Source organism: Trichosurus vulpecula, chromosome 8 (assembly GCF_011100635.1).
Source record: "Trichosurus vulpecula isolate mTriVul1 chromosome 8, mTriVul1.pri, whole genome shotgun sequence".
NCBI classification, from domain to species: Eukaryota; Metazoa; Chordata; class Mammalia; order Diprotodontia; family Phalangeridae; genus Trichosurus; species Trichosurus vulpecula.
Window position 1 is genome coordinate 70,861,181 of NC_050580.1, and position 17,098 is coordinate 70,878,278.

Here is a 17,098-nt window from a genome sequence, read left to right on the forward strand (position 1 = left end):
GTGGTGGGCAAGGAAGCCTTCCTTCATAGTAGAGATGAGGCTTGACCTGAGTGCCTAAGGAAAGCTACTGTGCCTCAGTCTGAAAGCAGAGATAGGACTTTGTGATTAGCTCAGAGCATGATCATTTTTCTTCCTTAAAAAACACATAATCAAGACAGTGCTCCCACTCCCACTGGGTTTCTAATCAACCACAGCAACATTAGTCTGCATTAAAAAAATACGCAAGCTCTGAGTTCACGTTGGTGGGGTTCAATCTTGAAGGTTTCTCAATAGTAATTCTTTTGGGTTTTGGTCAAATTGCTTTTATTCAGTTCAGCATATGTACTCTTTGCTACTTTACTTAGTTTATTTAATAGATTTTTAATAATACTCTACTTCCCATGCTACATTCTGAAAATCACCTGAATTCATTTCCAATAGAGAATACCCAACTTAACATCACGTTCAAACTGCCCAAAACATCTTACCAGCCTAAGAGGGAAGAAAGGACCAGGGTGATTGGCTAACCGGACACACACACAGTATAAGCCTCTGGTTATCACATCTATTCCATTAAGGTTTTCATACACTTAGGTGTCTGGACACAATTAATAGCTTCTGTAAATTCATGGCATATATAGTATGGGATATAAAGTATATAAAATAATGGGACATAATAAACCCACAAAAATCAACAGCATTTCTACATAGCAATAAGAAAATACAGGAGGACATAACAGAAAGAGAAGTGCCATTCAAAATAACTACAAAATATATAGAATATCTGAGAATCAAGGCAAATTCAAGAACTGTATAGATACAAAGAGAAATCATTGTTTTAAAAAGTAAACAACTTAAATAACTAGAAGGATATTCATTGCTCATGTTTGGGCTTCTCCAACATAATAAAAATGAGGATTCCACCTAAACTAATTTGCAGCTTTAGTGCTGTACCAGTGAAACCACCAAGGGGGATACTTTACAGAGCTAGACAAAAAAAATCACTGGCAGGGTGAGGGGTTGGAATCCAAAATCCCTTAAGGGAAATAATAAAATCAGGAAAGAAGAGGAAAAATATTTCACCATAAAGCAATAATCACCAAAACCATTTGGTATTGGCTAAAAGAGATCAGTAGAATATAATCATAATCATAATTGCACCTACATAAAATTTGCAAAGCCCTTACAAACATTATCTCATTTTATTCTCACAACCCTGGGAGGTAGGTGTTGTCATAATCCCCAAGTTATGATGAGGACACTAAGGCAGACAGAGGTGAAGTGACTTTCCCAGGGTCACACAGTTAATGTTTCTGACTTCAGCTCCAGCACTCCAACTACGGTACAATCTAGAATTAGGAATAAGGAAGAATGAGAAACAAATGAACTCACTAAGCCAATGTTCAACAAACTTGATAACAGAAATTGGGTTTAGACCAATATTTCACACTGTATATGACAAAAAAATTCGCAATGAATGTGACAGCCAAATATTAAAGATCATACAATAAAAAAGAATGAAACCACGCCTATCACAGTTATGGCTTGGGGGAGAACGCTTAGCCAAATAAGAAACAGAGGTGTCACAAAGGATAAAATATATAATTTCAACTACGCGAAATTGAAATTTCGCATGAATAAAATCAACAAAGCTAGCATGAGAAGGAAGGTGGGCGATGGAGAAAAGATCTTTGAATCAAATGTCTTTGATAAAGGTCTGATATGTGACAGATAAGTAACTGACGTAAATACATAAGACAATGAGCCATTCCCCTAAAGGATATGACCATTTCTCGAAAGAAGAACCACAAACTATTGACAACCATGTGAACGATTGCTCTAATTTATTAATAATAAGAAAAACACAAATCAAGACAACTCTAGGGTTTTACCTCATGCCCAGTAAGTTGGTAACAATAACAAAAGATGTAAGAGTCAATGTTGGAGGAAATATGGCAAGGTGGAATGGGGGCCTGAACTAAGGTGACAGCAGTAGTTATTGGGAGAGAGATTATCTCGTCAGAGGCTCTTAACCTTTTTTGTGTCTGCCTGGTAAAGCTTATGAGCTCAGAATAATGTCTTTAAAGGCACACAATATAAAGCGTGGGATTATAGAGGAAACTAATTATATTGAAGTTATAAAAATATATTTTTTTTAAAAATCAGTTCATCAAACCCAGGTTAATAACCTTTGGTTTAGGTAAAATGGTAGGATTGGGCCACTGACTAGATGGAGAGAGCAGAGAGAAGGATGAATCAAGAAGGCTACGATCTATCGGCTCCAGATATGGTCCCTCAGCCTTCCCTAGAGGATGATCAGAGGCTCTTCCTGCAGGCCTCCATATTCCCACAGGTGCTGCCAAGGAGATAGGTGCTCTAGGGAGGTCAACTTTAGTCAGGTCAAAGTTTCACACTTGGCTTAGCTTTCCCGTGTTGGTTTTTGCCCCTGATGGGCAATGATTTGTATGAACATGGCCCTGGGCTTTCCTGGTTTGTCCTCTTATCCGCAGCATCCTCGGTAAATCAGGCTTCACACCCAGACATTCTAAATACCCAGGACATTAGCCCCAGCTCGGCTCCAGCTCCAGCTCCCTGTTTACTAGACGGGTCTTCTGCAAGGCTTGAACGGGTTTGCAGACAATGCCAGGGGTGGGAAAGGGAGACTCCAGGGTTAGGAGGTTGGAGGAGAGGGGGCTAGCTGGGATGTAACTCTATGGGGATGGGAGTTTCTGTAAGGATCACTCCCAGGCTCAGCCCTGCTGCTTCCATGCCCATGCTATCTACGCCCCTATTCACTGGGATCCCAACTGGAGCAGGCTGGTCTGTGTGATTGTGACTCTATGGGGAAAACACCTAAAGTGAGCCCGTGATGAGACTGAGAAGGGAAGGTGATGATGGATTCAGGAATCAGTCAGGGATAGAACCCCTGAAATTGAACTAAGGTGGTGGTAGTAGTGGGTGAGCTATTGCTGAGGTTTGGGGGCAGGAAAGAGCAGGGAGAATCATTATTATAGCATATTATAGCAGATGCTCTGGACAGAGGGGTATTAGGTGATGGAGCCCAGAAATATCTGGTGTTAGCATTCACTGTCCCTGTTGCAGCCCTCTGTGGTGATGCCACCTTTTCATCTCCTTAAAAAGGGGCAAAGTCAACTGGCTCCTATCTGAAATGACTGGAGTTATCCACTGAAGATCTAATGAACCAGGTATTTCTCTATAGTATACAGAGAAGGCAAGAAAACAGGGCAAAGAGACATCTTAGGAAGAACCTCCTCCATCCCTGGAGAAAGAATGTAGCATGTGCAGAGGTGGAAAGGACAGTCCATGAAGAAAAGGCAGAGCTGGCCTTGACTCTTCCTTCATGAGGCAGCCACGCAGTACAGTGGTTAGAGTGTTGGACTTGAAGTTAGGAAGGCCTGGGTTTGAATCCTGTCTTATTACGCTTACTAGCTATAAGTGCAGTAAAACAACCCTGGGCCAGTCACTTAACTGCTCTATGCCTCAGTTTCCTCACCTGTAAAATGGGGGTGGTAATAGCACCTACCTCACAAGGTTTTTGTGAAGATCAAATGAGATTACCAATGAAAATTGCCTCACAAACTCTGAAGTACTATGTAAATTCTAGCTATTATTATTCCACCAATGTTTTCTACTTTTCTGTACAAACCCCACCACTTCTTCTCAAGTCTAGGAGTTGGCCACTAGGGGAATACTGATCCTCACTCCCCCATTCCCATATTTTTTTTTCCGAGCTTTAGCTGAGACAGAAGAGTGAGTGAGTGAGAGAGAGAGAGAGAGAGAGAGAGAGAGACAGAGAGACAGAGAGACAGAGAGAGAGACAGAGAGAAAGAGAGACACAGAGAGAGAGAGAGAGAGATGTCAGCTCTAGATCTAGGGGGGCAGTTGGGCTTGACACAAAAGCTGACATTCCTCTCTCCTTGCCTTCTTATCCCACCTCATGGACACAGCCTGAGGGTCATTCAGGGGCACAATCTGCTCAGCATAGATATACTCTAAGGTCCTCCAGGGGATGCCAGGTCCCAGAGGCTATGAGAGAGGGAAGGCATGATTTCTTGTGAGCCTTTCCCCCCTCCCATCCCCTCTGTGATCTTGTGCTACTGGAGGAGGGTGAAACGCCATGTAAGGGAGCACCAGTGCCCTGTGTGGACCCATTGTTTGGCCCCCTCTGAACCAGCCAGACCAGTTTGGATGAAACAAACCTCCCTCTGACCCCTCCTTCCCTCTTGGGACACCTTGTACCCATCCCAGCCCACTCTTATAATCTCTGCCTAAGGCTGAATGAATCGACCTTGCCCAGCTCCCCCTCCCCAGAGAGGGGACAGTACAGAACAAGCCGCAGAAGGTACATGGGGACAATCACGGCAGCAATGATGACAGAGCTGCTTTCCTAGCCTGAAATTTCACAGTGTCAGCACAGGTTATGCCCCCTTCAGGCCTGGAAGCAATCTATGGTTTCAAAAGTGGCCACAATTCCGGTGAGTGACCCTGCTCAACTTAGTCAGATTGCTCTGGGACAACAACCTAGCATCAGGCCCATAGGCCCTCACAGAACTTCTGGCACAGCCTTCAAGAAGCCAGAGTAATGGCCACCACTCCAGGATGAGGTATCAGAGATATCCTGGAGGGAAGCTACGCTTCATATGGCTCAGTAACATGTTCAGGCACCTGTTCATGGTTATTCATTTGATCATCATCACAGCCCTTCAAGGGAGGTGGCACAAGTACTGTTAACTGTATTTGAGACAAGGGAAATGACTCGGCCAAGGTCACCTGCCTATTTAAGTGGTTGAGCTGAATCCAGAAGCTGTGTCTTTTGACTGCCTATATTATTGGACACAGACAAATAACAAAAGATGACTTTAAGGGTGGCTAGACATTTCACCTACATTGTCTAATTTGGTTCTCTCAACAGCCCTGGGAGGTAGGTGCTGTTCTTATCCCCATTGTACAGAGGAGGAAACTGAGGCTCACAGAGGTTAAGTGGTTTGCCCAGAGTCCTGCAGCTAGGAGGTGTCTGAGGCCAGATTTAGACCTAAGTCTTCCTGACCTGAAGCCCAGAATTCCCTTTACAACAAACACACTAGAGAAGATTCCGGTACATGTGCATGTAGACAAGATGCTGGGATTTCTAGGACTCTTTATTATTCACAAAGCCCTTTGCATATTATCTCATTTTCTTCTAATAACTTCACCCCATGGATAAGGACGGGTGTATCATCCTCACTTTAGAGATGGGTGACTTGCCCATGCTAATAGGACTTACTAAACCACCAAGGACTCCAACTCATCTTCTGACTCCAAACTCAGCACTTTTTCTACTATACCTCATGCCCTCCCCAACACAAAGACAAATTTACTTGTATTACTTGTAAATATTTAACAACCAGCTCGGGGTGAGGATGAGGGATATGAACAGCACACTCTAAAGTCTGAATAATCAACAAAACAATCAATCAAGCTTTGGTTTATGGCATTTGCCAAATTCCAAGCTGCAAATTCTCACATCAAAAATTTAAGAATTGGCTCCTTTGGGTGGTTTTGAATTGTCTCCAGCACGGTCTTGCTTCTAACCTAGTGGAGGCAGGAAGTTAAGTAGTAAGTCAGTCAATAAGCATTTATTAAGTGCCGACTATATGCCTGGCACTGTGCTAAGCACTAGGGATACAAAAAGAGGCAAAAGACAGTCCTTGCCCTCAAGGAGCTTACAATCTAATGGGGGAGACACAAACAAATACATACAAACAAGCTATATACAAGATGAATAGGAAATAATTAACAAAGGCAAGGCACTAAAATTAAGAGGAATTGGGGAAAACTTCCTGTAGAAGGTGGGATTTTAGTTGGGACTTGAAGGAAGCCCAGGAAGTCAGGAGGCAGAGCGTTCTAGGGATGGGGGACAGCCAGAGATGCTGCCTGGAGCCAAGAGATTGTTCAGGGGATAGCCAGGAGGCCAGTGTCACTGGATAAAAGAGTACGTGGAAGAGAGTCAGAAAACCAGAAAAGTAAAAGGAATGCCGCCTAGGTTATGAAAGGCTTTTATTACCAACCAGAGAATTTTATATTTGGTCCCAGAGGCAATAGGGAGCCAGTGGAGTTTGTTGAGGAGAAGCAGGTTAGAAACCCTCCACTGCGTTAGAAGCAGGACTGTGATGGAGCCAACTCAAACCCACCCAAGGGAGCCGATTCTTAAATTTTTGATGTGAGAAGTTTCATCTTGGAATTTGGCAAATGCCATAAAACCAAAGCTTTATTTATTGTTGTGTTGATTGTTGAGAGTTTAAAGTGTGCTGTTCATACTTCTCCCCTCCCTTTCAAAGAGCTGGTTGTTAAACATTTATCTAACCAGTACACCTCTGGGTAGGAATGTGTATGCACAGGTGTGTGATACTAGTAAATTTGCCTTTGTATTAGGGAGCTCATGAGGTGACAGGATGTGAATGATCAGATCTGTGCTTTAGAAAAATCACTTTGGTTGCTAAATGAATGATGGTTTGGAAGGGGCAGAGACTTGGGCAGGCAGATCTACCAGAAAGCTATTGTAATAATCAAGGCATGAGGTGATGAGGGCCGGCACTATAGGAGTGGTAGAGTCAGAGGACAGAAGGGTCCATGCTCCAGAGATGTTGCAATCAACATGAAATCAACAAGCCTTGGGAATAGATTGGATATGGGGTGGGGTGAGAGAAGTCAAGGATGATACCTAGGTTGCAGACCTGGGGAACGGGGAGGGTGATGGTGCCCTTGAGAGTGATAGAGAAGTTCAGAAGCGGGGAGGGTTTGGGGGGAAGATGATGAGTTCAGTTTTGGACATGTTGAGCTTAAGATTCTACCGGACATCCGGTTTATGATGTCTGATGGGCAACTGGAGATTCAAGACTGGGGGTCAGCAGAGAGGTGAAGCTAGGACGGATAGATTGAAGAATCATTAGCATAAGATGATAATTAAATCTTCAGGAACTGATGAGATGACCAAGTGAATGTAGCATAGAGGGATAAGAGAAGAGGGCTCCCAGAATAGAGCCCTGAGGGATGCCTATGGTTAGGGCTCATGAGCGGGATGAGGACCCAGCAAAGGAGACTGAGAAGGAACCTTCTGATACGTAGGAGAACTAGGAGAGAGTGGTGTCCCAATAGCTCTGAGAGAAGAGAGTATTAAAGAGGAAAGGGTGATTGGCAGTGTCAACGGCTGAAGAGAGGTCGAGGACAAAGAAGATTGAGAATTGCCAGCTAAGAGGTACTTAGTAACTTCGGAGGGAACAGTTTGGTGGGATGACAAGGTCAGAAGCCAGATTGTAAATGGAGTGTGTCGGGTGTCTGAGGCTGGATTTGGACTCCGGTCCTCCTGGCTCCAGGGCTGGTGTTCTGCTCACTGCGCCACCTAGCCGCCTCAGAAATATTAAGTTTAACAATATACAAAGGTAAATGGCTTGATTCAAACAAAATGTACCTTCTGGGAGATCCAACTTTTGTTTTTCAGAAAAATGTATAATAAATTTATTGAAACATTGTGTTAAAAATAGTTTGTTGCTCAGAAAAAGAGTGTGAGAGGAGAGAAAGTGGCAGCACCTGTTGTAGATGGGCTTCTCAAAGAATTTAGCCAGAAAGGGCAAAAGAGATAGAGAACAAGAGTTAGCAGAAATGGAAGGATCGGTTGAAGGCTTTTTGAGGTTGGGAGAGACATGGGAATGTTTGTAGGTAGTAGGGAAGGAAGGAAGGAAGGGCTTGGAGCTCAAATCCTGCCTCAGATACTTACTAGCTGTGTGACCCTGGACCAGTCACTTAAGTAATTCACTTAACTTGTTTGCCTCAGTTTCCTCCTCTGTAAAATGGCAATAATCACAGCCCCTACCTCACCAGGTTGTTTTGAGATCAAACGATATAGTACATGTAAAGTGATTTTATTAAAGTTAAACTGCGGTGTTATTTATTTTCATTACTTTCATAACTGTTTTTATCATCATCATTATTATTGCTCTCCCTGGGTCCACATCCCCTTCCCCTAATGCCGGGCCAGGTTCAGGGTCACACAACATGTGTGGAAGAAATACACTGGGGACAAAGGCCTTTGGGCTTCACCTACCCAGGCCAGGCCCCGATTCTCCATTCATCCTGTGGAACTGGTAGAATGAGACAAATCTAAATGATCCGGCGAGATAACTATAGCCCTGATGAAAGACAAAGGACCAGACTTCTCTCCAACATGCAATCAAGTCTAAAAAGAGTCATTTTGCAGTAAGACAACAGATATTCTCGGCAACCACTAACTTTGGGTTTTTCTTTTCTCCCCAGATGAGTTTTCCATCCCAGCTAAGTAACAATCATCCCAAGGATTTCCTTAGCTTTTCACCTTCTCTCACTGTCTGAGGAAGAGTCTGAGCTTGTCTGGAACGATCCAGTCTCATGGCCTCCCCCTCTGACAATGCTAGGTCATTGTCTAATACAGGTTTCCCTTAACAACCTCTAGCAGCTGGCCAGTCCCTGGCCTCCTGGTGCTGGTCCCGGGGAGTAATCCCGCCCTGCTGACCCAGATAACTCAATCGAATTTAATTATTCCGAATGTGGTAGGGCAGCTGCTATCCTCCCCTGCCCCCACCCCCCATACACATAATATACACTCTGGAGACAGAGAGTTCCACCTTTTAGGACAGGGTTCAAGGTATGGATACAGGCAGAATAAAGGGAGTGGATGAAATGAAGGTAGGGAGGAACAAAGGAGCCTGTGTCTCACGGAAATGAGGTCATTGTCACTATACTCAATTTCCAGCTATTAGCATGTGTAAGGCCATGGAAGGGGAGAGTTCCAGGGGATGAAAGCCTAAAGACACATTGTGATAACCAGATTTAGGATTCCCTGAGAATGGAATGAGACTGCATGCCTAGATCGAGAATTCCAGGCCTGGGCAGAGGAAGCAATCAACCATCTGATATTCAATCTCTCTCTCTCTCTCTCTCTCTCTCTCTCTCTCTCTCTCTAACACACACACACACACACACACACACACACACACACACACACACTCCCTTCTGCCCTTGGTATCATGTCCTGTACTAGGCACTGAATAGAGAGTAGAGTAGGAGGCAGATTCACTATCTTAGGGTGCTCATGGTCTAGATGAGGAAAGAAAACTACCATGCAGTAAAAAAAAAAAAAAAGGAAAAAGAAAAAGAGGCTAATACAAGGATACATATATATATATATGTATATATATATATACACATACACACATATATGACCAAGAGATGGATAGAGGATCAGAATGGCCTGCAATAAAGGAAGGCTTCATGGAGGAGGTTCCCCATTAGTGAATTCCAACCATGGATGCTGAAGAGAAATCAGAGCTGAGGTTATGCATGCCTCCTCCTTCTTCCTGGCCACCCTTGTCCTTAGGGAGCTCACAGAGCTACCCCCAATCCAGTCACTTATATTTGTTTTTTTCCTTTGTCCCAGATACCACACTTTCCCCCCTAGGAAGCCTTTCTTTCACTACTTCCCCATATCCATCATCCATCCAGGCTGGTCTCATCCTGCCACAGATATTTCTCTCCATTTAGATATTCTCTTTAACCAAGGTATTGGCAGTTGGACTGACCACCTCACTCTACCTCCAAAGAATGGCAAGACTGGGGGAGGGAGGAGGGATAAGAGAGAAGCTTGAAGATGGGGAGATGAGGAACCTGGGATGGAGGCAAAAGGAAAAGAGGCTGGAGATGGGGATGGGGCGGGGCTTGGGCATTAGTAAGGAGCACCACCAGACATGGAGATGTGAAGAAGAGAGGAAATGAGATGACGTCCTGGGGAAGATAGCCTTGACCAGGGCTACATGGGTGGTGGAAGGGGAACTAGAAACAGGATCTGGGATTGGGGGTGGCTCATATGAATGAATGAGGGGAGAGGATCACACAAAGTTTTAGAGGGATTTCTTCACTGATACCCAGGGAATTTAAGGTTTCCACAAAGGAGGAACTGGAGGCTTTACCTTTGAATACACCTTTCTGAAAGCTGGCTTCCTAAATTGTCCTTTGAAGTCTATTCTTCCTCCACTCTAGATCATGCCTCCTGGCTCTGCCCCCTGCCCTCACCATATACGCAGTAGAAGTCCCATTCGTGGGGACAGGCCTAGGGTCCAAGAGGAAGGCAGGGCCTTGTTTCTATGTAGGTCCTGTCTGGTACTCTCAGCACTGCCCAGTTCTTCCTGTATGAGGCCCTCTTGGGTCAGCACTTTGAGGCTGCAGAACTGGAAGGGAATGAGCCAGAACCTGGAGACCTTTTCTTATTCCGGTTAACATCACCTGCTGGGCAATGGCTGGGGGCCCATGTAGGTGTATACTGTGGACATGGGGAAATCATCCCCTTTGAAGGTGAGGGACTCAGTCTGGCTGAGTGATACCTCTGTCTGCTGGTTTAGAGCTCAGAGGGGAGGCTGTGAATTTTTCAAAGAAAGGAAGGGGTTGTGCATCTTACATACAACTCTGTGTATTTCATGTACACATATATGCACACACATACATAAGGCATAGTGAGGTCCCCAGAAGCCCAACTTCCTGCTTAGAGGAGAAGAATTCAAATCCAATTTAGGTAGTTACGTTGAGTGCTAGGTGGCTAGTACTAAGCAGCTAGGTATTGTAGTGAATAAAGTACAAAGCCTGGAGTCAGGAAGACTTATCTCCATGAGTTTAAATGTGGTCTCAGGCACTTACTAGCTGTGTGACCCTAGGCAAGTCACTTAACCCTGTTTACCTCAGTTTCCTCATATGCAAAATGAGCTGTAAAATGGCAAACCACTCTAGTAGCTTTGCCAAGAAAACCCCACAATATGGGGCACAAAGAGTTGGACACGAATGAAAAAAACAAGTGTGCGCAGCCCTGTTCTAAGGAGAAAATACCTCCCCCCCCCCCCCCCAATGATTCAATTCAACAAGCATGGATCATATAGGTGCTTACTTTGTACCACACACTGGTGTGTTTGGCGCTGCCTTCGTAGGAATTCCAGTCCCTCTTTGGAAGACAAAACTCACAGATGAGAAAGCAAACAGGGCAATGTGTGACTAAGTGTCTAAATGGCACAGACTATAAATATTGTAGGACTGATGAAGGATGTATGAGAAGAGGAACGAGGGATAGGCAGGGCAGAGGGGGTGAAGGGCGAGTCATAAGGAAGTTAGGAGTGACACGAAGGAGGTGGGGCTGAGGCATTGAGTGTCAGGGAGAGGTTACTGAGATAAAACAGGTTTGAAAGAAGAACAGGTTGGAGAGAACAAAGGATGGAAATGGTGTCTGAGGATAGACTTTATCGGGGCATGGAGATGGGAATGCAGGAGATGCAGGGTGGGGAAATGAGGGTTGGGTGAGGATGGGAGAGGGGAATTCAATACACATATGTTATGTGCAAGGCACTATGCTAGGCATGGGGGATACAAAGGCAAAATGAAAAAGTCCCTAATCTTACGAGGAATGGGGGTTTTGTAAGTGACAAGGTTTGAGGAAAGCTGAAGGAAGAAATGATAAGAAGGGATGACAGAGTTTGAAGGAATAACAGGGTTGGTAAAAGCTGAGGATGAATGAAGATTAGAGGTGATGGAAGGATAAGAATGGAGGGATTGTGGAAGACAGAAGATGGGGATGTTTGGGAGCGATAGGGGATGGGGATGATGAGGGGTGATGGGGTTTGGGCAGTGACAAGGCTGGACACAGTGGCAAATCCCAGTGAGAGCTGACTGAATTGAGATGACAAGTGGCAGTGTTGGAGGGTGATATTGGTTAAAGATCACTCGAGTTGGAAGCAAGACGGCTTGCCCCAGCCCCACAATAACATCTTTCCCTCCTTCCCCCTCCCCCAGGCAGGCCTCCCCCAGGGCCCCAGGCTTTCATGGGTCCCTGGGAGGGCACGGTGTCCAAGCAGGGCCGGCAACAGCTGCTGCGCTCCCGCTCGCTTTGGGGAGTTCTTCGGAAGAAGGGCGGCGTGGACTGCAAGGCACTGACGCGGAGGGTGCAGGAGGCCATGAACGCAGACGCGCTGCTTTATCGCCCGACCCACAGCAACTGCGTCCACTTCGCATTGACCCTCCTCGGTCAGCGGACAGCGCTGCAGGGACTGAGTGTCGTGAGTGAAAGTAACAAGGTGGGATCCGCTCACCGCTTCGTCTTTCCTCCCCGCCCCTCCAGGGCCTCCAGAGCCGCCCCACTTCCCAGTCCCATTCCCTGGCGTCCTCATGGCTGCTAAGGGAGGGAGAGATTTGGGGGGACGGAGGACTGCGTGCCGGAGGAGGCAAAATGATGCAATTGAAAGCACCCCAAGACCTCTGCAGGCCAAGAAATGGGCTGGGAATCCTGGCTTTGTCATTTCGACCTATGTCACTGGGCAAGACACCCTCCCCCCGCCCAAGGCCTCAGTTTCCAATATTTCCTCCTCCTGCTACCGTCCCGTAGGTGGAGGGAAGAGTACTTGGGATCATAGACTATGCGGGGCCAAACGTGACCCAGCCCCTTCCTCCCAGCTGTCTGTGGACATGGATTTTGAACGTGGATTTGACGGTAACCTAGACTCCGGATCTTAGACCTCTCAGGGGGCCTGGACTCACCTCCTGCTTCGTTTCCTGTGGCTGAAGGAGAGGCTTAACAGGATGTCATTAAACTGTTCTCTGCAGTCTTACTGTGGGTTCCTCATGCTCAGAACCTCAAAAGAGGGATCAAAGAGAAGGTAGGGGTGGGGTGTGGTCCTGGCCCATTCCTTCATGCTATCTTTAAGGCAGCCTGGTCGGTAGTAGTGACAGAGAACTAACCTTGCAGCCAGAAGAAACCCGGGTGCTGCTAATTCTATCCCTGACACTTTCTACCTGAATGAGTGACTGTGGAAATGTCACTTAACCTTTCTAAGTCTCAATTGTCCCATTCAGTAAATTGGAGGTAACACTTGTCCTTACTACCTAAGAGATTCTGTGGGGAGGCACAAACCAGAAAACACAAGAAGAATGCTATGTACACACCAGCTGTTATGATCACTCCTGCCTGCACCAATCTTCCCACCTCAGACTCTACAGCGACTCTCCTTCTCTGGGCTAAAGCTGGTTGCTCAGCTGACCTGCACCCAATTTGGCAGATTGGGGCCACTTGGTTACTGCTCCTTTTGTCAGCTGCTTCTCTACTTTCTGTGTCTTCTGCCCCCAAACTTGTAGTCAGCTTCATCTCCTGTCCTGTCTTCATCTCCCTTAGCTTCCAATGTCCCAGATTAGGTCCTCCTCACAAATCATCTCACATCACATTGTGATGTGAAACTCAAAAACAAATCCACCTCTGTTAAGTATAACCTTAACAGTCATTATGTGATTATCATCTATTCCCCCAAACAGTTATTTGATTTATAACTTACCATCTATATTCTTCCAAACTCTGAAAATGGTCATAGGTGAATGAACTGATAGGCCACACTGCCCTATAGCCATTTAATGCCGTTTTGTTTTCTCTCTGGTCCTCAGAATAGTCTGTGTCTTTCTTCAAGCATTTTTATCTAAGGGCCCCATAAGTTGCTATGTCAAAAAAAACAATGAACTCTCCTTCTGTAGCCAAACTTAGCACTGAAAAATCCTTCCTAATTATACCCTATTCAATCGATCGATCGATCAATCAACAAGCATTCTCCGAGACACCTGGACCAGCAAACCCCAGGTCACAAGGTCTATATGTCACTAGAGGGCACTGCAGCTCTTAGGGAAATCTCTATTGCCCAAGGGGTCACAGTAAGGGTAGAGAGGGAATTTGATGAACCCTTTGATTCAGAGGGGTCGGGATTTATTTGGGAGGAGTCCCAATGGTCAGGTCAGTGCCCTCTAGTGCCAGCATGCTCCATAACAGGTGATGTGTGAGGGTCACTTGCTCAGGCCCTTCAAATGAGGAGGTATGGTGAGTAGATTGCTGAGGGAAGGAAGCGCCATGATACGCTCTTCCAACTCTTAACATACCTTTATCAATCCTATGCCTCACAGGGTCTCCCCATTTTCCAGTCCATGTGCCTCATCCTAAAATAAAATATGCCTCCTAATAATAATAATAATAATAATAGTGTTTATATAACACCAACTATGCGTCAGGCACTGTGCTAACTACTTTACAGATCTCATTTTACATATCTCAGTTTGATGCAACAATCTTGGAAGGTAGATGCTATTATTTATTTCCATTTTCAGATGAAAAAACTGAGGCAGATAGAAGTAAAGAGACTCGCCCAAGTTCACACAGCCAGTAAGTGTCTCAGAGACTGCATTTGAACTCAGCTCTTCCTGACTCTGGGCTCAGCTCTCTTGGCTAATCTGTTTTGTTCATCGGTGCCCTATTTAGGAAATTCACTTGTGGGTCAGAGGACAATAATGAGACCATTATGAGTGTGTCCACAATAGTTGGACCCTGGGACAAGTTCCGGGCATGATATTTTGTTTGTACGGTCCATGGCCAACGCCATTTTTCTTGGTGTTTTGGGGAACACACCTAAACATGCCCCTCACATAATACGTGCTTAATAAATATTTATCGAATAGATAGATGCAGGCCCCTTGAAATTCTGTTAGATCATCTGCTGCTGGGACAAAGAAAGAGCTGAAGTGTCCCTACACTTCAGAGGTATTCTTAGATCAAAGTAACAGGATATCGTGGAAAGGACACTGGCTTATGAGACCAAAAAAACAAATAACAAAAAACAACAACCCCCAAGATTGGAGGCCAGGTTCTACCACTTACTTCCTTACCTTGGACAAGTTACTTCCCCCTCCACTGTGCCTCAGTTTCCTCATCTGGTCAGTTGGTTCTTCCAGGTCTATTTACATTAACATGGTGCTACAGAAGATGAACTAGCTGGCACAGTAGATAGAGCACCAGACCTAGAGTCAGGAAGACTTGAGTTCAAATCCATCAGACACTTACTAGCTGTGTGACCCTAGGCAAGTTATTTAACTCTGCCTCAGTTTCCTAATCTGTAAAATGAGCTGAAGGAAATGGCAAAACACTCCAGTATCTGCCAAGAAAACCCCAAGAAAGTTATGAAGAGTCAGATGTGACTGAACAAGAAATCAAACTCAAATAGAAACAGGTCACATAGAAGGATTGCTGGGGGTTACGTTTTAATCTGGACTGCTGCCCAAAGAAGTTTGACTGGTCTGTACTAGATAATCTTCCATGACCCTTAATCTTTGGATCGATATAACCCAGGTCCCCCTGACTCAGAAAGGAAACTTTAGGGGACTGTCTGCATTTTCACATCCATTCTGTCTGTCCCCCATCCAACTCTCTTATCTTTCGATTTAGTATTTAGAGCTGGAAGAGGTCTCTGCTTCAGACAACAAAACTGAGGCCCTGGGAAGCCCAGCAATCCATCCAAGATCACATAGGGACTAAGTAGCAGAGACCTAACTCGAACATAGGCTCTCACCACTCAAATACAGGATTCTTTTCTCTGCATTCTCTCAGGAAGTCAACTTTGAATTCAATAAAGTTTGTTTATTTTAATATAAAATTTATTTGCATTTGTATCAAGTACAGGCATTGCACTACAGAGAAATAAGCAAAAGAAAATAAGAAAAATGAAATGAAAACTGAAAGGCGGAGGGGAAGGAGTCCTCCTGCCCCACCCCACCCCCAGAATGTCAATGATTACAAACCCACCTAACTTCCACTATTTGCCCACCTTAACCCTAGCTCAAAACAAGCGAATATCAACATGAACCTAGAACCCAGATCCTCTTTCTTTCCCTGAGTCTTTTTAACCTTCTATACTGTGGAGTATGTATGACTCGAATTGATTGTTTTTAACAAGGTAGTTCTAATCAGTATGCCTATTATTGTTTTGGTTCTGCTCTCCTCACTCTTCAACAGATGTGTATGGAGCATAGGAAAGCCCCGTGTAGGAAGGGAGGCCCATGGAATTCCCTTGTCCAATGAGGAGGCACCCTCACTAGGTATATAGGAACAAAGACCTCAGAGAGGTCCTGACTTGGGGAAACTGAGGTAGTGACCCTTCCAGCCTGGTAGAGAGAGATCAACAATGAACTAGGACTGGATCCACTGGTAATTAAGCATTGAACCTGGAAGGAAAGGGAATCCTAAGTGTAAACATCATCTTTTGATCATATAGCCTTTGCCTTCCCCCACCCCCACTCCCACTCCAACAAAAGAGAACTAAATGTTGAGTGTGAGTGCCTGGTTGTCATGGTGACTCTAGGGAGGGCATATATGTGGCCTGGGTTTTCTGTAAAATGAGAGAGTTGGACCAGAAAACTTCTAACACCCTTCCAGCTCTAATCCTCGGATTTTCCTGACAAGTGCAGGAAGCCTTGTTTAAAGCAGTTTGGTTTGTTTTTGGTTTTGGTTTTTTTGGAGGGGGGAAGGCAAGGCAATTTCGGTTAATCGACTTGCCCAAGGTCACACAGCTGGTAAGCGTCAAGTGTCTGAGGCCGGATCTGAACTTCTGACTCCAGGGCCGGTGCTAAGTTTGGTGTTTTTTTGTAGTACACGATGAGGGATTGCAGAAGAAAGGTCTAGAGCTTATCACCATACCAATTATAACCCTGAGTCGCTTCTAATGAACTAGATGAGCCTCTCCAGGATGAATGGAAATTGATGAAAACAGTTACTTGAAGACTGTTTTTCATTTTGGCTATTTATATCCCTAGTGCCTAGCACATAGTAGGGCTAAATGATAATAGAGGTGGGTGGACCTATGATTTCATTGTTAGGGAACTCTCAGACGAGGGAATTTCTGCTGTCAATGCAAGCCAGGACCTTCTCTTGCTAGTTTTAGAAAGTTGTCTAGACTCTAGAACACAGAGGACTCGCCTAAGGTCACACAGCCAAACAGGTGTCAGAGGTGAGGCTTGAATCCCGTCTTTCTTACATCACTGCCTCTCCCACTTAGAAACTTAATTCGTGCTCTTCCCTCTCCTCCCTCCTTCCATGATCATAAGATAGCACATAGCTTATTCTTCCCAAGGTCTCTCTTTCCCTTTCTCACTGGAGTGAGTGAAGAAGCCCCTAGCTGGGAATGTTAAGAACCTCCTTCTATCCCTTTAAGAGGAAGGACGCCCTTTGGGGAGGGGGGTTTCCTTGTTCACGTGA

The 17,098-nt window shown here is 45.1% G+C and overlaps 1 protein-coding gene across 1 annotated transcript; it reads left to right on the forward strand.

Moving 5' to 3' along the window:
- The first annotated feature begins 7,035 nt into the window (after nucleotides 1-7,035).
- On the forward strand, nucleotides 7,036-12,221 carry LOC118829543. Its single transcript, XM_036736523.1, has 3 exons — nucleotides 7,036-7,100; nucleotides 10,178-10,359; nucleotides 11,839-12,221. Exons 1-3 carry the CDS (start codon nucleotides 7,036-7,038, stop codon nucleotides 12,219-12,221), a joined length of 630 nt encoding a protein of 209 aa, XP_036592418.1.
- The last annotated feature ends 4,877 nt before the right edge of the window (nucleotides 12,222-17,098 follow it).

Coding starts and splice junctions, on each gene's coding strand:
- LOC118829543 (XM_036736523.1), top strand. CDS start 7,036: ATGGTTAGGGCTCATGAGCGGGATGAGGACCCAGCAAAGGAGACTGAG. Junction 7,101..10,177: donor GAGAAGGAACCTTCTGATAC/GTAGGAGAACTA, acceptor TGGTACTCTCAG/CACTGCCCAGTTCTTCCTGT. Junction 10,360..11,838: donor GGAAATCATCCCCTTTGAAG/GTGAGGGACTCA, acceptor CCCCTCCCCCAG/GCAGGCCTCCCCCAGGGCCC.